The 22,965-nt window shown below is 33.0% G+C and overlaps 3 protein-coding genes across 3 annotated transcripts; all 3 read right to left on the bottom strand.

Annotated features, from left to right (window-relative positions):
* Positions 1-112: 112 nt before the first annotated feature.
* On the bottom strand, positions 113-1,303 carry LOC132953223 (uncharacterized). Its single transcript, XM_061025746.1, has one exon. It carries the CDS (start codon positions 1,301-1,303, stop codon positions 113-115), a length of 1,191 nt encoding a protein of 396 aa, XP_060881729.1.
* An 8,397-nt stretch (positions 1,304-9,700) lies between these two features.
* On the bottom strand, positions 9,701-10,308 carry LOC132953180 (uncharacterized). The gene is made up of 2 exons (XM_061025709.1): positions 10,236-10,308; positions 9,701-10,179 (listed from the first exon to the last, which is right to left on the bottom strand). The coding sequence occupies exons 1-2, from the start codon at positions 10,306-10,308 to the stop codon at positions 9,701-9,703; spliced, it is 552 nt and encodes a 183-aa protein (XP_060881692.1).
* Positions 10,309-20,157: 9,849 nt separating this feature from the next.
* On the bottom strand, positions 20,158-21,169 carry LOC132953189 (uncharacterized). Its single transcript, XM_061025716.1, has 5 exons — positions 21,051-21,169; positions 20,854-20,931; positions 20,559-20,717; positions 20,323-20,459; positions 20,158-20,241 (listed from the first exon to the last, which is right to left on the bottom strand). Exons 1-4 carry the CDS (start codon positions 21,145-21,147, stop codon positions 20,449-20,451), a joined length of 345 nt encoding a protein of 114 aa, XP_060881699.1. The 5' UTR covers positions 21,148-21,169; the 3' UTR covers positions 20,158-20,241; positions 20,323-20,448.
* Positions 21,170-22,965: the final 1,796 nt, after the last annotated feature.

The following is a 22,965-nucleotide window of genomic DNA, read 5'->3' as shown; positions in this document are numbered from 1 at the left end:
TATGTATTATTTGTATCAATAAAATATTGTTTTAAATATAATGTTTGTTTTGTTATGTTAATTAAATATACAATTTTATATTATTATCATGAATGAGGTTGGTAGGTTATAATCAAAATATAATATGAGAACATTTTTCCGGAATAACTGTATCAGTTTCAAATTCAATACGTAGGTCTACGGTTGACGACTTCACATTGTCGTTTTGACACGATAAATCAACAACGATGATTGGTGAATAGTTTTGAAAAATATGTTTTGACAATAAAGGTTCACTATACTCTTTCTCATAATATGATTTTTGAAAGTCTGCATAGGCCTTATACAGTATACTAGTAATATTATTTTTAAAATCAGCACGAAAGTCTTCATATGGATACACTTCAGAATTTAAGTGAACCTTAAGATTTTTTAGTTGACAGTGATCAAAGCGTCCAGCGTCTATTTCAATATTTTTTTTTCGATCTGTTTGTAATCCGAATAACACAAACCTCGGTTTTTCTAACAAGTTGCTGGACATTACCGTCCACGAATGTGAGGTATTTCTAGGGAGAATAGGATATTCGCAGACATCCCAGGTTCTGAACGCACATGATAGTGTTTTACATGAATCTACCACTTTTATCAACCTTAATTTTTCTTTATCACTAACTCTGATAATAGGCATTTTCCACACCACCCTAGTAAGTTCAATTGTAATTTTTCTATTTTTTGAGACTGCTTCGGTTGCGCCCGCGCCAACAACGTGTATCGCATCCAGGTCGGTAGATGCGCGATTTAAAATCAGCTGTTGATTACAATTAAGTAATATTTTTTTATAGTCTTCACAAAATCCGAATAAATGTTTTAGAGGGATACACCCGGTAAATACATTGTTGCTCATAAAGTTTTTATTATCTTCACCATCCATCGCCGAGTCCCAAGCAGCGTTCTCCAACGTATTCAAATCGTTTGGAGTATACGAACAATATGCTTTCAAGCAAGATGCAACTCCAGGTGTTTTTAATTTTTGAATTTCTATTCCGTTTATTTCATAGCGCATTTCAGAGAATAAAAATGCCAATCCATTATTTGAAAAACGTACATCTCCCACTGCATCGGGCGGTTTATTTACTCTCCCCTCTATATAAATATAGCTTTCACATGGTAGAGTGTATGCATCCATATTTAAAACACTTATCCTAATTTCATCGTTATTTGATAAAGACATGTTTGAGTATGGAGTGAACGAATGATAATGCTTTTGTGTTATTTTACACTCATCGACATAGTCGACCCCAACGTCTAAATACGAGTCGTCCATAATTATTTTTTATACTTGCAATGAACGTAGAAAATATAAATTATTTTTCGTGAGCTTGATCTCGCCTTTTTTCGGTCTAGATGTTGACTTCTTCACGACAGTCGGTATTGTACATCTTTTTATATTAAACTTTAATGCCATTTCCACTCGTTATTTGTAATCGAATCGTAATTGGTTCACCGCGCCGATTTATTAGACAATCGTTCTGATCTTTTAACACGATGTATACTCTAGATCAGTGGTTGTCAACCTTTTTGGGTCCACGGCTCCTTTTGACTTTGAAATAAAATATACGGCTCCCATACGAACATTTAAAATAAACAAATTTACATTACTTATAATAATTTTAATCTAACTTTAGTTAATGATAAACATGTAATTAGGTATTAATAATAGGAAACATTTTTTTGAGATTTATTTTTTACATACAATTAAAAAATTAATACATTAATAATAATTTTAATTTTTAATGGGACGGCTGTGCTTGTTTTTGTTGCATTAAATCATCAAATCGTGGGGTAAATTTTGATAGTGCGATTCTCATTTCCTTTTCGGTATTTAGTTTTCCTCTGTATTTACTTTTGATAACTGCTAAGGCCGAAAAACCCGTTTCACATAAGTATGAAGAAGCAAATGGAATTAAAGTCCTGATAGCCTTATTGGCTACGATCGGATATTGCTTCTTCATAGCTATCCAAAATTCTGGTAAAGATAATGATACAAATTTGGATTTTGATACTGAATCTGAGTACAAGTCTATCAGTTGTTCTTGTTCAGTAATTGTTAATTCTGACGGTAGATCAGTAGTAAAAGGATCTTTAATCCAATTTCGTTGTTGATCGTCCTCGGGAAAATAATTTTGGAAGTGAACAATAAGTTGTGATAAGTGTTCCATGAATACTAATTTGATAGATTCTATCAAGTTTAAATTATTTTCATGAAGGAACATATACAATGTGGGAAAACAGTCATTTAAAGCACCTTCATCCATTTTATTCTTCCACAAGACTAATTTTCTTTTAAAAGAAGTAATTTTTTCAGTTAACTGCAAAATGTGGGTCTCATTACCTTGTAAAGATACATTTAATACATTGAGTTTTTCAAAAATATCACATAAGTATGATAATTTTATTAAAAAGACTTCATTTTCAAATTTTTCAAAATATTTTTTTTGTTCAAGAAGAAAACAATGTAGTTCTTTTCGAAGTTCAAATACTCTTTTCAACACGTTTCCTCGTGAAAGCCAACGGGAGTTGCAATAATACAAAAGTGAGGTATGCTCAGCTCCCATGTCTTCACACATTTTTTTAAAACACCGGGACTTTATAGGTCGAGTTTTGATGAAATTAACTATTTCAATAACAGACAGCAAGACTTCATTAAGACTTGGACTAATAATTTTTGAAGCGAGAGCTTCTCTGTGAATAATACAGTGCGTCCATACAGCGTTAGGGGCTTTTTTTTTTTAACGAGTGCTTGTAAACCATTATAACAACCTGCCATAGAGCGAGCTCCATCGGTGCAAACACCAAAACATCTGTCCCAAACAATGTTGTTTTCAATTATGAAAGAATCTAATATATTAAATAAATCTGCTGCTTTTGTTTCACCAACAATAGTTTTACAAAAAAGTAAATCTTCATGAAACACGTCATTTACTACGAACCTTACATAACAAATAAGATGGGCATCATTATGGCTGTCAGTTGCTTCATCCAGTTGAATGGCGAAGTCATTTCCTATTAGTTTTTCAATTAATTGATCATTGATGTCTTCAGCCATATCTTGTATTCTACGACTAATAGTATTATCTGATAATGGCACATTTTGAAGTTGTTTAGCAGCAGCATCCCCAATCATAATAGACACCATATCCATAGCGGCTGGTAAAATTAGATTTTTTGCGATAGTATGAGGTTTTTTACTCTTTGCTATTCGCCAAGCTACTTTATAGGAAGAAAGTAGTGCTTTAGAAGGAATTGTAGCTTGTTTTGTAAAAATATGTTTTTGTTGAGCCATAGCTTTTAATTTTGATACGAAATAATCACGTGGTTTGTTCACCAAATTTCCATGAACTGTCTCCAAATGGCGTTTCATTTTATTTGGAAGCATACTTTCTACAGCCATTACTTTCAAACAAACGACACACTGGGGATGTTCTATGTTTGCAACAACAGTGCTAGTAAATCCGAAATTCAAATAACTATCATCATATTTTCTGATTTTTTGTTTCTTTTCAATATTTAAAATTACTTCTGGATTATCACGTTTTCTACTAGAATTCAAAAACTTATCCATAGTTATAACTACTATTATTACAGAAAAAATACACAACAAATAACACAGAACAAAAAAAGATCGTAATAAATATCGGTCGATATACGTAGCCGTAGCGCATATAACACACTGAATACAAAACAGACAGGCGACAGCGGTGTGCGTTTTACAACTGATAGATTATATTAGAGGCAAATCATTAAGTACCTACCTAATTGTAAATAGTAATCGAAATATGCTATTACTCGATATCGCAAACACGGTTATCGACGGTTATCTCACACATGCAACATGTAATATGTATTGGTGCGCCGAAATTTTATTTTTAGTTTCTATTGCGAACGCGGCTCCCTTGATAATAACCGGCGACGCCCCTGGGAGCCGCGACGCACAGGTTGAAAACCCCTGCTCTAGATATTGAAGTCGTATTGAGAGCATAAAAACTAGATGTCTAGGTACTTCGATGATTTTATAACCTGGTGGGACAGTTGGATAAAGTTCATGTATGATCTGGCTCAGTGCTCCATCACAAAATGAACCAGTAATCAAGTTGCACTCTACTTTTATACTATTGATTTTCATTATCTTAACTGTACTTTCAGATTCATGATTAATACCAGAAGTGTATAAATAATTTCTAAAACCCAATAACTTCGCTATACTATTCTCAACTGATAAGTCTACGTCATGACTACACGAGACTATACACTTTAATGTGGTATTGTGATGCGGTCCTGTGGGGAGCCGCGAGGATGGGATGGTGAGATGTCTGCTGGCCAAGTAACCAAACAGAGGTAATCAAAAAAAAACAAGAGAACGACACAAACGAATTATTTTGTTCGAGGAACCGGTGTGTTTAATGAGATGTGTGAACACGAAAAAAAAACAATAAAAAAAAACAAATAGTAAGCACACTATGTGTATCAGATTTCCACAGTCGATGGTTGATGCAACTCCTCGGGCCGCAGGTTGACCGTGTCGTATCGGTCGTCGGAAAACTAGTGACATTACAATCCGGTTCCCTCAACGGCCGGCCGACGGTTCACGGCGCGGGTGTCGCGGGCGTCGTCCATCGTCGATTGGCGGTTTGTTTGAGAAGCGTTGCGCGGCTTTCCGCGTAAACGGCTATTTGAATTCAAACAGCTATTACGCGGGACCGCGTCAATTGTTTGCTTTTAATTCAAACCAGTCGATATAATCGGGCATATTTTTTTTTATAACAGTCTCTAAATTTTCAAACTCATACGAGCCTGTGGGTATAATAACTTCCTCTCTTTGTCCAATCATATTACGGAAACTTATAGTATTGCAACCGGGTTCAATGTTCGGTATCGAATTATTTGTCTGTAGACTCAAAAGACATATTTGTGCCGTGCTTTCTACTTCTAGCGGTGGAAAAATGTCGCATGACAATTCACTCGAGTTCCCGTTTAACGTTATCGTATACATGATAAAAATTTTAAACACAAGTGTCCACAGTTTGTAGTATTATATTTCTGCTCTCTGCTGTAATTGAAATTTATGTCACATCCGTGAAAATATCGTTGTACTTCTAATGGAGGTGGTAAATTTCCAAAACTGTCATAATATTCAACTTGATTTCCGATTTTTCTATACGCTACCCAGTGAGTACCTGTACCGTTTTCAGTATCCAAGTTAACAATCGCTGATTCTACTCGTTTACGACGTACGGGTAACCTATCTCGAGTAAACACACCGATGAAATGAGTTATAAGTTCGAAATCGTACAGCGCTCTTCTGGGTAACGTAGTTATTAGTTTTTTATTATTTTTTTTAGTTTTTCTAGTTTTTTTCGTTTTCAAATCCCCTCCACTTTTATATGGTGCAAGATATAGACTTGATCCGATTTTATACGAGTTACCTTTATACGGCGCGATGTATAATCCGCCGCCCAAATGAGATTGCGTATTTCTTTTAAATTCATTCGCAACCTTGACAACGTTGGCAACACCGCCACTCAGTGCTCCTAGTGCTGATAAACCGGCGAAAATCGGGATTAACGGCAACACTCCACCCTTTTTTGGTATTGATATAACCCTTGGAACTTTAGTCTTTTTATTTTTGAATGTTTTTCGTGCGACGGTTATACACTTTTTACTTAATTTCATCAGGTTTTTTTCACCGATATTTTTCTTTATTACGTTTTTAGCTGCTTTGATGGCTGCTTTAAACCCACATCCAGCCCCGATTTTACGTTTCACTTTCATGGCGGTAGTCACGCCCCAAGCTACAGCTTTTTCTTTTAAACTCGAATCTTTAGACTTAAACCTATCCCAGGCTCGTTGCTCTAATATATAATCGGCCTCGTTGCGATCTGCGATAGAGTTACTAAGACCGTATGCAATATCGTGTTCTCTACACGCAGTGTCTAAAGGATTTACCCCTTTATCTCCGCGAGCTAATCGTATTTCAAATTTGTGCCAGGTCCACAATATTGATAACCTATAAAGAAATATTATTTTTATTATAACTATTACCACGTTAGTATACGTGTATTTACTCTCACCAGGTACGTGAAGCTCTAATGGTAATTTATTTATAAGCGTGTTTATAAGACCGGCACCTTTATTCTTGGTCTTTCTTCGGGCGAGTGACATCGTGTACTGATTACGCTCTTAGTGTTACAGGGATATTTATTTAAAAAATGAAATTCATTAAACAAGATATACAACTCACAGTTGAAAACGTGGACCCACCTACTTCGTATAATAAACAAAGACATGGTGTACTTCTACCTAATACGATTAGAGCGCTTATCATGGGCCCTTCAGGCTGTGGGAAAACTAATTTAATATTCACATTATTAACACATATAAATGGTATACAATTTCACAACGTCTACATATATTCAAAAACATTGAATCAACCCAAGTATAAATTATTGAGTGATATTTTATCAGGTATTAATGGAATACAATTATTCACGTTCTACGAAAACGAGCAAGTTATCGAACCTGAAAAAGCTTTACCAAACTCTGTGTTTATTTTCAATGATATTATTACTGAAAACCAGAAGATTGCAAGGACTTACTTTTCCAGAGGCCGCCATAATTTAGTAGATGTTTTCTATTTGGCTCAGAGTTATTCAAAAGTACCTAAACAACTTTTACGTGATAACGCAAATTTTATTGTTTTATTTAAACAAGACGAGACAAACCTAAAGCATGTTTACAACGAACATCGCTCTGGTGATGTGTTATATCCCGAGTTAAAATTTTTTGTACTTCATGTTGGTGTAAAGGAGGATTTGAATTTATTGTCATAAACAAAGACAGTGAACGTGACAATGGTCGCTATCGTCACGGATTCGATACGTTCGTTGTTATATAAACTATTGTTTTTTTATAAGACACTTCATTCACAAATATGTCGTCTAAAGGTGAGGGACTCGGAGAATTGATTAAAGCTAAAGAAAATATTAAACGCAAGTATATTGCATTAAAACATGGAAAAGCTGATATTCAATCTTTTGTATCACAAACATTTCAGCCAATAATCGAACCTCTGAACAAATTACAGACTTCCAAAGTCGATAATGATATGGTTTCCAACGCATCCGACAACCGGTTTACAAATTTTCGTAAATTAGAAGACCAAGAAAAAGATAAAGTATATGGCCCAAAAAAAAATTCTCAAGGCATTATCAAATTAGGTACAGAAGTAATACAATTTAAAAACGGTGCAATAATTGTGAGAGAAAACTCTTATCCACTGACACAGGGGCTTGGCGAGTTATTGTGTTCCAGATATCCAATGCAATACACCGCTAATGACTTAAATACGTATAAAGAAATACTGATTCATACTTCAGCACATTTAACACAGGACGGAACAAAAATTAGGAAGGGTGATACAGAGTATGAGCAAATTATTAGCAAGCTATTCACCTCGGGTTCGGGTGTGAAATTACAAGCGCATAATTTAGTATATTGGAATGATCCAAACGAGTTGGTTGATAGGTTACGACTTCTTTTAGCCTCACAAGCTGCCGGTAATACAGGGCTTTCCAACGAAATACTTTCAATTTACGAAGAATTGTATGAAACGGGTTTAATAAAACGAATTCCAAATGTCTAAACGCGATATAGCAAACGAACTACACAAACCAGCAAGAAAAAATTACACAAGGCGAAGAGTTAATGTGTATGGTAAAAACGATCTATGGCAGGCAGACTTGGTGGAAATGATACCTTATTCTAAAAATAATAAAGGCTAAAAATATTTTCTAACTATCATAGATTGTTACACGAAATACTCTTTCGCTATACCTTTAAAGTCGAAAACGGCTAAAGAAGTTTCAAATGCAATGTCAAAAATACTACTCAAGCGCTCGCCAAAACTATTACAGGTCGATAACGGTAAAGAATTTTACAATGCGACATTCGATGCGTTGATGAAGAAACACAATATACATAAATATTCTACGTATAGTACAACGAAGGCCTGTATCGTTGAACGCCTTAACAGATCAATTAAAGAAAAAATGTATAGGGAGTTCACTGCACGAGGAACACATGAATGGGTTTCTATTTTACAATCTCTGATTAATGAATATAATAATTCAAAACACAGAACAATATCTACGACACCCAGGCAGGCTGATAACAATCCTTCTTCGGTAAAATTAAAGCAACGTCCGATTCTTAATGGAAAAATTAAATTTAACATTGGTGATAACGTCCGTATCAGTATATATAAAGGGGTATTTACAAAAGGTTATATGCCGAGCTGGTCCACAGAAATATTTAAAATACCCAAAATAAACAAGACATCCCCCACTACTTATCAATTACAAGATTATACAGGAAACCCGGTTTTAGGTTGTTTCTACTCTGAAGAAATTCAAAAGACCAATCTCCCAAACGATTATTTAGTCGAGAAAATTATCCGTAGGAAGGGAAAACAGATGTTCGTAAAATGGCTAGGGTTTGATAATACGCACAATAGTTGGATAAATACGAGTGACATTAGAAAATAGCATCAGTCGAGCTCTAGGTATGAACGTGTTCAGATGTTCACAGGCTGGTGAAACAAGAAAATTTGTAACAAATCTCGAACAAACCATCAAATCATATTGTATAAGACTAGATAAATTTGGAAATTTACTCGAGGAAAATCATAAGTCTATTCAAACACAAGAAGAACAAGTTGAAACACTTCAATTAACGTGTGATGATATACAAGAGCCCCTTATAAAAATCAAAGCATTGTTACAAAATATCAAAGAAAATACAGACAAGTTGAAACAAATTCCTGAAGTACTGTCGTCCAAATAATAATTATGTCTACTGCCATCATTGATTTCCATTGCATTCTCGGGAGGGATAATAAATACATGATAAAAGAAATGTCTATAGTAGATGTAGAAACATGGGCCACCCAACATTGGATTTTTAAAAATTCAAAATCAATACAGGATAACAAGAGTAGGAAAACTAACAAGTGGTTGGAGCGTAATTATCACAAACTATCTTTGGAATATGGGGATGTTGAGTATGAAGAACTAGGTAGAGTACTGAATTCGCTAAAGTTCAGTTTCGTATACGTTAAAGGCGATCAGAAAAAACAACTTCTTTTAGAGTATATTCCTCACATTGGGATCATCAATATTGACGACATGGGGTGCCCTCCACTAGACCAAATATGTGATGAAGAAACTTTACCATGCTGTATTTTTCATATGGATTTCAATCCTAAACAATGTTCATTTTATAAAGTATTTAGCCTAAGAAAATGGTTTGTAAATAATTTGTAAAAATAAATATCATATTTATTTATTTTTTTATATCAATGAGTTATTTCTTTATACTATCCTATCCTATCCTAACTAGAATCAATTCAATAATAATAATAATAAATATAATATCCACATAATATCTACAGAGATATTTTACAAAATAAAAAAAAGAATAGTATTTCCAGTGATATTTTACAATATAAAAACAATTCATTTATTATGAATAAAAAAAAACTATCTGTCTAGCTCGGCTTCCGGAAGTTGTATTAATTCGGCTTCTGCTTGCTCTAGTGTTCTGGTCTCCCTATACTATTCAGAAATATTTAAAGTACAATAAATTAAAATCTACAATTATTTCTAACTCACTCTATAGAGTAGTGACCGTGAGCCAAGGTATGTATTTGATCCTCAAGTATAACCCTCTTGTCATCGAAACTATTATAAGTTAATTTGGTTGATTTAATGGTCTGCAATCGATGTTTGAACGACCGGATAGAGACATTCTCCGTAATCACATCCAAAGTTGTATCACCAAACAGACAGCGATAATGATCGTTGAAATTCATATGGTTTCTGACTACATGCCCGCGGATTCCTTTCGCCCTGATCTTCTCCTTGCCATTGATCTTATATGAATAAGACTTTGCTCTGAGCCCACAAAAATGCGTCATAACCTCTGAATTTGTTTCATCGGAAAACAAACCAGGGATTTTCTGTCGCTCAGCAATGTAACATGGATGATCTTGTGGTAAGTCTGATGTATCCATTCGATCGAGTAAATTGGAATTATTCTCCAGTTCTTTGTAAAAATCATCGGTTTGAATATAGTATACCAGTGAATCTAAAATTACAATATAAATTAATATATGAAAATTAGTATAGTTTGAAAACATTTACCTGTATCAGTATACATGAGCTCAATTTTATCCTTATAATGAGCCTGCATAACGTTATAATGATAATCATACATGACGGTCTTAGAAATTTCCAACACTGCAAAACCTGGTGAAAATTAAAAAAATATTAAAATATGTTTGATAATAGTAAATTAGTTATATATATATATATATATTTACCTATATATATTGGCTTGTTAAACATGATAATTTTGTTTTCTAATGAGACAGTGTTGAGGGTTTCGTCATACGTAGTACAGTGTTTGAATGTAGTAAGATTTATAAGTTTTTGCAAACGTTTTTCACTACAAACAAGCTCCATTTTAAAACGTTTCCTTAAAGATTCCATGATTTTCCCAAAAACGGCATTGTTTAAGAGTTTGAAGAAATCCTTTTCAAAGTCGTTCCTCGCTTTTTTCCGCATCTCAGTGTTTAATTCTATGTATTTTTTAAGCCAGTCCGACTGATTAAACTGCACAACTCTGTGAACCTACAATAAAACAAAATATGCAATAAATAAAATAAATATGCTACTTTTTCCACAACGAGTCCGTTGGCTATAGCCTGTTGCAGGTTCCGATAGTGAATCACATAGTTTTTCTTTGATTCTAAAGTCGCCGTAAGTTTTTTAACTTTTGAACCAGGTTGAATACTATTTTTCGGTAGGAATGGCAGATCATTATGCTTGTCGTGAAGTTCTTTTGGATATGATATATCGACCTCATACATCCGCCCGATTGATGATCTATCGTTTAAATCATTTAACCCCTCTAGTTTCGGCTCAACCCACTTAAATCCTCCGTATGGCATGAATTGTGACATTGCGTAACCGTACAAGTTGTTACCTGCAATTTAAGTAATATAATAAATTTAATATTAAATTACATATAACATTATACTCACAATCCTGATAAACAAGCCATGATTTTGGTTGTGTTGGATCATAATCTGGTGTCTTTTCATTATTCGCCTTTGCATATCTCATGCTCACCTGGGTCAAGCCGCCACGAATTCCTATAATAAAAACAGATATTTTATCACATTATTTTTTATTTTTTTTAATAAATAACCTGACCTCGCCTTTCTCGAACATTAACAAAATATCATAATCCGAAATCAGTTCAAGTTGTTGACCCGTGTATTTCAGCATACAGTCAAAACTAAATCCCGGTCCTGTGTAGTAAAATGATGGGTCCAGATGGTAAGTTCTTATACAGAGATCTCGAAATTTTCAAACACATCAGTCAGCAGCAGCACGTCAATTTTTAAATAAAGATCAGAGTATTCCCCGAGTGTTTGACAGTTGAAATGATTCCAAACTGTATTTGCATGCTCAAAATCCTCATGTTTTATATGTGATTCGTCCAATGTACTGTAAAAATATTTGTTCGCCGGTAAACTGGTTTCTTCAAGCTTATCCCAATCATCTGTGTAGTCATACGGGTATACGCCCTTACGAGTAACTAGTGGTAAATCTTGTGTAGAAAAATGTTTTGCACTGTCTCTAAACTTTTCAAATCCTGGTGTAATTAAATTTTTTGAAAGTGTTGATAAACTGGAGGCCATAAATCTTAGTGTGTCGATAAATCTTAATGTGAAGAAGTTGCTGATGTATTTTGAAAACGTAATAAACTTTTCTTCGCTGTTTGGTATTACCGAGATAGAGTTTGTATCATACCCGAGACGAGTGACAATAAAATGTGCATCATAATTTGATAAATTATGAAAAAATACTGGTATGAAGTTAGGTGTTTGAAGTTTAAGATTACACGTTTGCATAATGATTGTCTAAATTTCCCTGATAAATGACAATGATCAGCCACTTTATGATTTTCATGAGAAAATTTGGTTTTGCATAAATTACAAGTATTACATGTTTCATGTGTTCTCCGCTGTTCAATAGTGAAAATTATAGGGGTGTTTGTTTTGAATAGTTTTTCAATTTTTTTACCTATATTCACAATACTATCTATAAATTGTCTCGCCACGTCTTTATTATTTTCATTTCCACGGTAAATTACAGGTGATGTCGGAATTCCGAATTTTTCAAGCAGTTCCACTGGTATTTCTTCATTTGCTTTAACCATAAACCCATAGCTCATGGGCTCGTGTTCTTAAAAAGCTGTTGTTTTTTCTCCAATTTTCTCATCACTTTTCTTTAGAATTGCTTCGAAATCCGCGTAAATTACTATAGGATGACGTTGCGTTTTATCCCATGCAGTAAACTCGAGTATTGATCCGGGTTCAGGTAACTGAGGTAGTATGGGCTTGTGTTCCCCACATATTAATTTATGTTGTTCAAGTCCTGCAACTCCGTTTAATTTATATTTGTATTGTTGTTTATCGAATGATGTAAAGCACTGTTTGCAGAAAATTAACTGCCCATTATGTTTTGTTTTTTGAGCGCTAATGAGTCTTGAAAAAATAGAGATGTAACTATAGTGAGTGTTATCGTCCTGGTCTGAAATTAGTAAAAGATCAAAGTGATCGGGTTTTTCTTCATGTACTACTTTTAGTGGAAATACTTTATATTCCGGAAATTTCGGTGGTTGAAATTGTTTATCAATACCGTTAACATTGACAGAGACGTTTTGATTATTTTTTTCAAAAATTTTAACCTGATGTAGTGGTGTTGGAAATGATAGATTTGTAAAATTATATTTTTCTTGGTGTTTAAAATAATTATCACCAACACGATGTTTATTATTTCCTGTGACATGTTTTGCTAGGATCGCCCATTTGAAGCATTGTGAGTCTAAGTTCTGCGGATTAATCACAGCTTTTTTATTTTCTATTGCGTCGGGTAGTTGTATGTATGATGATCCACCCATAGGTTTATATTTATATACACCTAACATTAAACCGTCTATACATTGTAATGTGAAACCACTACCCTTGCTTGTATACTCGTCTTGCTCTTTCATTAATTTAGCGAATGCCTCTTCAACAATTTCCTGTACTCCGGTATCGCAGAAAATCGCCTTAGCCGATGTTTTAAAAGCACGGTTTTCCGATGAATATTCCACATTCGGTATATTTTATGTCGCCTCAAGCTTTAAATTAAACTTGATCGGATTTTTACTCGTAATTGATTTTAGTAAATTGATTAGTTCGGATTTAATCGAATCAAGAAAGTAGATATAGTTTTGAATATTGTTGGTATTTTTCACGTAATACCAGGTAATTGTCTGATTTGATGATGTAGAGATTTGTGTAAATCCTGAAGACTTTACGAGATTTAAACGTAATTTTTTTAGCCTAACAGCCGACGTTGTATTTGCACTGGAGACACGTTTGCCATTAACGAGCGTGGTGTATGAATCTTTTATTTTAAAAAAAAAAACTAATTAGTTTATAGCACGCTTATAAAAAAAAAAAAAATGCTAACCTTGAAAATCATACAGTCCGAGATTCTCAACGGTGTCTAGAACTTCCAAGCATTCAGCGTCATTCACGTTACTCCAAAATTCGTCTATCGTGTTATCTCGTTCTGGTGATAAGCGATCATTTTGTCCGAAAAGATCGATATCGTCTAGAACCTCCCAGCATTCATTCGCGTTACTCGTAAATTCGTCCCTCGCGTTATCTCGAATGGGTGATAAGCGGACGTTTTGTTTATCTCGTACAGTTGATACGCAATCTTTACGAACGGATGATGTGCCAGGCTGTAAGTCTGGCACAAAAACGTGTGGCGCGATTTGTACTATACCTGATAAAACATTTGAAATATAATAATAATAAATATTTAAAGTGGATACAAAAATACATACCATGAGCATTTTTCAAATGTTTATTGAGACTGGCCTTATAACTGAACGTAATACCACACCTAATACACGAGATACGCTCGGCGTTGTGATTTTTTTCGTGTCTAGTTAGATTACGTTTCAAAGTGAATTCCGAAGGACATTGTCGACATTTAAACATTTCGAGATGTGTTTTTCGGTGAGCGATCAAATTTGACTTGTATACGAATTTCAAAAAACATTGTTCGCATTTAAACATTTTAAAATAAATGAACAAGAAAAATCAAAACGTTATATGATAATATTACGTGCGTAGTATTGACACAGAGCGATCGAGAGAGATATAGGTTAATATGGTACGACAAAATATCATCAACTACGGGGAGTAATGAATAGCGACTATTCATTCATTCAAAAAATCCCTACCTAAGACCTGCCGCCGCCGCCGCTGCCACCACCGATCCCAGTTATACAATGCAATCCAGGGTCGTCGGTTTGTTGTATATATCGGGTGTGTTAATATCCGTATGGTAAAGTGTTCAAGCCGCCTGTTTTAAAAATACTATAAAATCGAGTTTAAACGTATAATGAAAGATTGTATAGTTACCTTTTCTAGATGCGGTATACTAATTGCATGCAAGGAAATATATTTAGGAACTAGACATAAAAAAAAAAAACCATAATTAGGTTCAATTCGGATAGCCATTATTCCAGTTTTCGAAGCGACTTGACTCGAATGTAAACTCCCTTAAATTTAATAAACTGTTAAAACTTAAATTACCTAATTCTACATCTAAATTATATGCTAAATTATTATTATCACTATTAATATGTGCATGACTATTTACATTATTTACAGCTAAATCTAAATATTCTAAATTATTAATAATACTATCTAAGTTAGGTCTACATTTTAACTCTAAAATGTTGTACAGTAAAAGCCCCCAATAACTTTTTCCCACAGTCGTCTCTCTTAATTCTAAATGTTTTATATTGTAATCCCTACATCGTCTAATTTTTAATAATACACCCGCCCAATATTGTCTTATTATACCTTGTGGCCATATCACACTTCCGTATAACAGATTATTATTCCAGATCCGGTGACCACGGTCGCATTGTAATTCATATGTTTGTTGAAATATTTTACGGAAAAAATATTCAAAGTCACAAATAGAATATCTAACTAATTCATACTTAATAAAATCTAAATTCGAGCTTAAATCTAAATTAAATTTATCCCAAACAAAGTCACGCCACTCGGGTCTCCGTGACATGTGGTACATGGTATGGAATTTTTTTTTTTTTTCCTTGCATGCAAAACAATTTTCATTAAAATGTCGGTGATTGTTTAATGACACCTCACAGTGAGGTGTCATTAAACTTTCTAGAGAGGTACGGAAATACCTCTCAATTACTTCTAAAACTATAAAAAAAAAATAAAAAATAAAATTCTTAAAAATATTAATAATATAAATATTAAAAAATAATGATACTTAGATAGTGTTAAGTGTCGTGTAGGTTCTCGTATTGAACAGTCGACGAGAAGCTCTGGATACGACTAATTCGAGTTCGAAAGATATGTTTTTGATGAGAAAAAGTATTATCATACAAATGTAATAATAATAATACAATAAGAGATTCCTTATGTTAACACCTTCATTTATCAAACATAGATACGTACCTAGTAATAGTTCATGAACTGTTGAGATCACACATTTTTTTAAAATTATTACTATATATATTAATGCGGAGGAAGATCTTAAACCTCTAGCCAACAAACTAGTGGTGTGTAGTATCAATTGTATGGTATAGCACATTTTCCTATCAGGTGTGTAGGATGTGTTTGGATACATGTTTTTCAAATAAATCTCTAATTCATGTGCACCACTATTTTTGGCTATGTACATTGCACGTCCTAGGAAAATAGAAATATTGTATGCCTGTAGCAAAACTTTAGGTCGTATTACACACGTTATTAATCTCGAGTACTTCCCATATGATATGTTCCATTTGAAATAAATACGAAACATTTTCGGTACTTAGCTTAATACAAACGTATTCAAGTTGATATATATATATACCTGAATATTATAAATATGTAAATACGTAAGGGGAGAAAAAAAAAGCGTGGTAAATAGTTATAAATAAGCGTTTATTAGTATCTGTATAAACATCGTTTACTTATCTACAATTCACTTATCATGTTAAATATTCGAGACGTTAATAATTCTATTTCTGCTGCATCTAAGTCTACAGGCATAAAACCTTGCATTTTTTTTAACTCATTCGTTCCTACCCATATCTGCAGGCGACGCTCACAAGTTTCGCATTTTTTAAATTCTCTTATTATACCTAGCATGGTTGACGGTTGACCTGTATACTGTTGGAAAAGTTTTTTTTCAGAACTTAACATAATTTTATTTGGGTTCATAAAATTGAAGATTGTCTGGCAACGGTTATTAATCCTACTTAATCCTACTACAGAAATATTTCGTGGTATGTTCCAACCAGTCGTCAGTCTCTGTGACGTATTTTGTTTCTAAATATAATGTTAAAATCAATTCCGTTTCATTTTTATTTAGATTTGTGACATATAATATATAAGTTAACTCTTTAAATGTATAACAAAAATAATTTGCTCTAATTATCGGTAATACGCGTGTTGTGCGGGCTATTCCTAAAGCTATTGACAGGGGGTTAAATCTCAACTTTCTAATAATTTTACGAGTCGTCGCAATGAAATTATTATGACAATTGGTTCTCTCGCACCATAATAAATTTTCGTGTACATTGTTAGTTGAAATAAAATTATTAACCTGTCTCACCAATTTAATGTCAAAAATAAATGGGTCCTCATGATTATTAAGGTTAAAATAATCAATGTAAGTTTTCGTTAATTTTAAATAAAAACACATAATATCCTGTAATTGATATGCATCCATTGTCAGTGCTAATGATACTATGGGTGATATATATTCTTCTTCTTCATCTTCGGAGGAGGATGGATATACGATTTCGTTTGATATCATAGTCCTATAAAAAATAGGTATCAGAATAATTTATAAAAAAAAAAAAACTAGTGGTACTCACCGGAAAAATTCAGTTGGGCGAGTCATATTTCAAAATAATGATATCAGTGTGTTGAATATTATATGTTCAAGTCACTGTGATAACTGATAACGCGGTGGCGGGCTCGCGCGTGTTCGCGGCGGCCCTTTGTAAGGTATAGTGGTTGTGGTGGTGGTGGGGGGAAATTATACATCTCGTACGTATGTGAACGATTGTCGTAAACACCAGTTAAATGAGATAGAATATACCTCGTAATCATGAGCGAGTAAGTTGCGCAGCGGTGTGGTTGTCGTATGGGAAGCGACTGGTTCGAATTCGAATCCCGGTTCGGCAAAAAAATTTTTAAATTATTTTCCGCGGCTAATTAATAGTGAAGAGTGGCGGGGGGAATATCGTACAAGTGCGTGATTGATGGTTGGGGTTATATGATGAGCGGGGTAGCGGGGGGGGGGGGAATGTCATGTACGTATGTGATATGGGTTGAGCAGAAGAGGTGTATAGATGTATATGGGTTGAGCAACGAGTTTCGCGGGTTGAGCCATCAGGTATAGGGTTGAGCCAGTAGGCTGGGGTTCCAGAACTCTAATTTTTATCCTACTGTTATACTTATTTTAGTTATTAATATCAAAAAATAAGATAAAACCATTTGCCTTAATGTACAATATTTTATTCAAATTCATATATTAAATATTCTTTGTTGGAACATACAACATTATATTATAATAGTAGGTAAAATAATAATAATAAAAATTACAATTTTATATTTAAATTGCAATATAGTAATTGAATAGTTAATACAATAAAAAAAAATACTGTGGACAATATTGATAAACTAATAAGTTATTAAAATGATAAGTAATATTATTATGATAATCATAGTAATATAAATACATTTTAAAATAATTTTACATAATAATATATTCATAGTTGGGACTTACAACATTATATTATAATAGTAGGTAAAATAGTAATAATAAAAATTACAATTTTATATTTAAATTGCAATATAGTAATTGAATAGTTAATACAATAACAAAAAATACTGTGGATAATATTGATAAAAAACTATAATTTTATTTTCTTCTTTTGATTTAATCGTGTTTGCGCACCGTCACGGAGCTATTGAGGTAGTATCTCTAGCTGACCGTACGACACTTGCGGCGGGTAATTGTATGCGTTATAACCGGTGTGTGATTAGGAGTAGATAACTTAACACTTAAATTGAAGGTGTGCGTTGGTGGCACTAAAACATATTTATTATTGCCGACACATATAATACAGTCGTGTTATAAATCGGGGGATATGATCATATCTTACAGTTTCCTACTATTCGGGAATGGCGATGTACAAAATACTATCTATATAAACAATAACATAATATGTAATCTTATCTGCGACGATGGTGACAATATGATAGTGGCTTGAACCGACAACAGCTGACTCCTGGGCACGATGATGGACGACACTGGTACCAATGGACAACACCAAGCGGGACTGGGGCACCTACCGACGCACCGGCGATGGTGCAATTGGCACACCTGACTGGTGCGGCGCTCGCGGCGTAACGGCGTACAGCAGGGCTCCGTGGGAAACCACGTGGAAACGCAAATTCGGCCGATCGCGAACCACTATGAACCGGCGAACAGGGGCGCACCCACGCACTCAACACGCGACAAGCGAAATCGGTATAACGCACGGACAAAGAAAAAAACAACAAACGGGCACGCGTGGATTAATGACGGCGTGTATGCGAAAAGAAAAGCGCGGTCGGGGGACGGATCCGGACACTAGACCAACGACAAAAGATGGCGCGGGTAGAACGACAAACGACCGGCCAAGCACGGACGTGCGGGCAGAACTGGTTGACGGCGATATTCCCCGGCTAGAAGCGCGCCACCAGCGCTATCAAGGGTGGTGGAAGGGAACGGGGTTCAACTTCGCGAATGTTCGGCACCCGATGCGATGTACAGCGGGACAACAACGCTGTTGCCCAAACAAATCGGTTGGTGGCTTGTGCAATCCATTTAGACAATGCTGTGGATATTTTTTCATCTGAAGTCATTTCAAATTTTATATTTATTCTTATAGATTCTGTAAATTATTAAATGTAATGAATAATAATAATTATACTGTTTTAAGGCCACTGAAATAAGTAACTTGAATACTATGAATTAGTTATAGTTTATAATGTTATATATTTATTTTTAAATATATTTTAAAATGGCAGTAAATAATTATTAATAAATTATAAATGCTCCCTGATATAACTATTATAAATAGTTGCTTATTATTTCCCTAAATCTATGGTGGCTTATCTACTTTTAAGAATCTGAATAGAGCAATATAGTAGAGTATTGATTTTACAAAATGTTGGTTTTGTGTTTGTCTAACAGCACTTATTTTAGAAGAAATCATACTTAGGTTTTCTGCTAACAAATTAGATGTATAGTTTATACTTTGGGAAAGATGAGATATTTAAATAATAGGGTAAACATGGTTACCAAACAATTAAACCGCTAATGTTCAGAATCGCTTTTTCATATTTTATTCAAATTCAAACTTAATACATCTATCAATAATAATAATGCACTCAATTATGGTGAGGTAAACGCTTGACACCTATACTGAAAGCAGCAGCCGAGTGGTTATATATACTTACTGCAGGCTTGGTTTTATATACCTACATAATTACCATATTAATACTATTTAAAATCCTTACCAAACAACAAACGGCAACAGTTCAACCCTTGGAATTTATTTTTTCCTTTAAACCCAACATACGAATAATCTTTAATAAAATTGTCAAGAAACATACGTTGCATAATTCTTCTAACAGAATCATTTATTTTTGAGCTAGCTAATCTTGAAAAAATGATTGCCTATAAGTATAATTATTGAAAATAGTTCAAATTTAAACTGAATGTTGAGTACAATTAATTATTATTATTAATTGATTTTTCCTGATCTTTATATCAACTAATAATTTTTCAATTTTATCCATATCGTCAGAATTTTCTATGGGCCACATTATTTCAAATCCATCAGAAATATCATAGTCTAAAGTTTGCTTTGGGAGAGAAGAATCAATAACTTGAGCTGTCATATTTTTAATGGTTTCAACCGAGTAAGATAAGCTTTTCATTTCATATTTCAAATTTGTTAATGTGGTTTTAACAAAATTCTCAAAGTCTAAAACAAAACAAATAAATAGATATAATGTAACACATGATTTAATCTATGAAATAAATTATAGGTACACTATTATAATACCAGTATTTGACGACGTTATTACAGCTGAAGGAGTAGAAACAGAAGATGAATTTGAAGGCGTCTGTGTTCCAAATGATATTGAAGATTTACTTGTTGATGGAGTAAATTGCTCATTATTAGTCTCATTTAAAATGTATCTATAATACATTCAATTATTTAATTTTAAATAGTGCAGTTTTAAATCCTGAAAAAACTAAAAATACAATATAATATACAGTAATAAAATTATAAGATACCTGGAATATCATAGATTATATTTTCTGCTTCTGCGTCTGCATCTGTTAAATTGTTAACTTCACTCATTGTACCTAACAGCTGTGTTTCAGAGTCATTTTTGTATAAAATGGTAGATATATGTGCAGTTGATTCACTATTATCTGATGATTCATTATCGCCTATACAAATTAAAATTTTACAATAATTATTTCCAAGATTCGATTTTAATTCAAATTATTAAAATACAGTTGATTTAGTTTTAATATAATATAAACAGTAGTAGTTTAGTAACAGTAATAGTAATAGTACACTCACTGTCTGCTTTAGCAACATTTGGATTATAAGATTTGTCAATATCACTGTCATCATTGGTATCTTCACCATTTTCACTATCTATATAATTGTTTAAAATAGGTATTATAATAGATGCAATTACAATATATAAGTATAATAAGCTAAAGAAAATAAAAACATTGCTATAAAATCTTTTTAAAAATTAAATAGATATGTACCTGAAATATTATTTGCGAAAATAGGGGGTTTATTTGACCTAGGCAGTTTTTTTGGTTGTTTTGAAATGTTTATTGCTCTTTTCAAGGATATCTTCATGTTTTCTTTTTTCTTTTTTTTGTGTGATTCTGAAGATGACAAATCAGATGTAATTGAGCCATTTTTGCTTTTTTTTTGCTTCTGTTAAAGACTCTGAAAAGAAGATTATATTTTTTACTATATATAACTAGCTAATTTCTTAAATAAAATTAAAATTCTACACACCAATAGATTTGTCAGCTGCCAATCTTCTAGCATCAAAAAAATCGAAATCAAAAGTATTTGATGGTGTACGCATTTCAATCATTTTACTTTTGTTTTTTATATGTGATTTAGGCCAGGCGCACTGACCATTAGAAAACCAATGATTTGGCACAGCAGCCACAGTATTTGATTCGTTAAATATAATGATCGACCACATTTTCTACGAAAAAAAAAAAAATAATAACTATTAATTATAAAAAATAATAAATAATAAGTAAATGTATAGGTATACAGATTTATTATTATACCAATAGTTGAATTATGTTTATTTGATGCAAAATACTTGCCTTTATATTAAATACCTATTTATAATAAATTGCAGAAAAATGTTGCCAATTGTAGTTATGCATATAAGTTATATAGTTACCTATATGTAAGATGGTATATTGTATAGTATAATTTATATACCAAAAAGGGTCGGGTCACACTGCGGTATATTCGCCGTTGAGGCCGAACGGTTTTACCGCCGGCGTTTGAAAAACCGTTCAAGTGGCTGTGCCACACTAGGACGGCAAAACCGTTTGGCGTTTCCATTTTTTTCGTTTTATTCCCATTTGGAATTTGGTGATATAAACACGTAATTTGTTAATTTATTCATAAACTGAAGAATCTTATAACCTAGAAATATATAATAATTTCTTTGTATTTATGATAATTATAAATTCTAAAAATTTATTTGTTACATTCTTTTTTGAACCCATCTATAAATTGATTTCAATTAAATATAATGCAGAGTGCTAATAATATGTAAGTATCAAAAATATTATGAATATTACCTACCTATTGAGTGCATAATGTACTTGATAATACGTATTAAATATTTAAGAAATATATTTAATCAATATATATTTAATTAGAATGAATCTTAACCGTGCTGTTTACCACTACAATTTACTCAAAGTAATTGCCGTTGCTGAAGCTTGTGGAGAGCTAGATCCACCCAAGCAAAACCGAAAATACTGGGTGCATCCAATAAATTCAGACCGTGAATCATTTGACGATACATCTAATACATTGTCCATGGTATGATTTATATTCCCAGTAGTTCTAAAAAAACATAAAATCATACGTAGTAAATCTACCTAGATACTTAATAATTAATTATATAATTTTGATAATAATAATTTTGGAGGTGTTGCCCATTCTCTATCATGTTTTATATTGTTTATGTTACCCATATATTAGGTATATCCTATTATAATTACTTAATGTGTTAAAAAATTTAGAAATTGTATATAAATTACTTTATTCACAATAATATCATCAAATATACTTAGTAATATCAAAGGCTGACTGATCGTTTTCGCTCAGAATCGTTTTTCTTATACAAAATTATATTTTATCATTGAATTCAAATTTAACACCATCCATTACAGTAGCCCACTTGTAACCTACTGTACAGTAGAGCGACATCCACGTACCCACCTTTTTTATATTTAAAAGAAGAAAATTTCATACAAGGTTCTCATAGTTCATACTGTAACCAAAAAATCTCAAAAATATATAAACAGTTTTTTCTACGGATATTTAAGTTAAAATTATGTTCTATTATAGATTTTTGTCAATTGGCATAAATTTTGTTGCATTAAAATATGAATTTTCACTTGGTAGAAG

Source organism: Metopolophium dirhodum, unplaced genomic scaffold (assembly GCF_019925205.1).
Source record: "Metopolophium dirhodum isolate CAU unplaced genomic scaffold, ASM1992520v1 scaffold1, whole genome shotgun sequence".
NCBI classification, from domain to species: Eukaryota; Metazoa; Arthropoda; class Insecta; order Hemiptera; family Aphididae; genus Metopolophium; species Metopolophium dirhodum.
The sequence above is the reverse complement of the archived record's forward strand: the minus strand, read 5'-3'. Positions and strand labels throughout refer to the sequence as shown.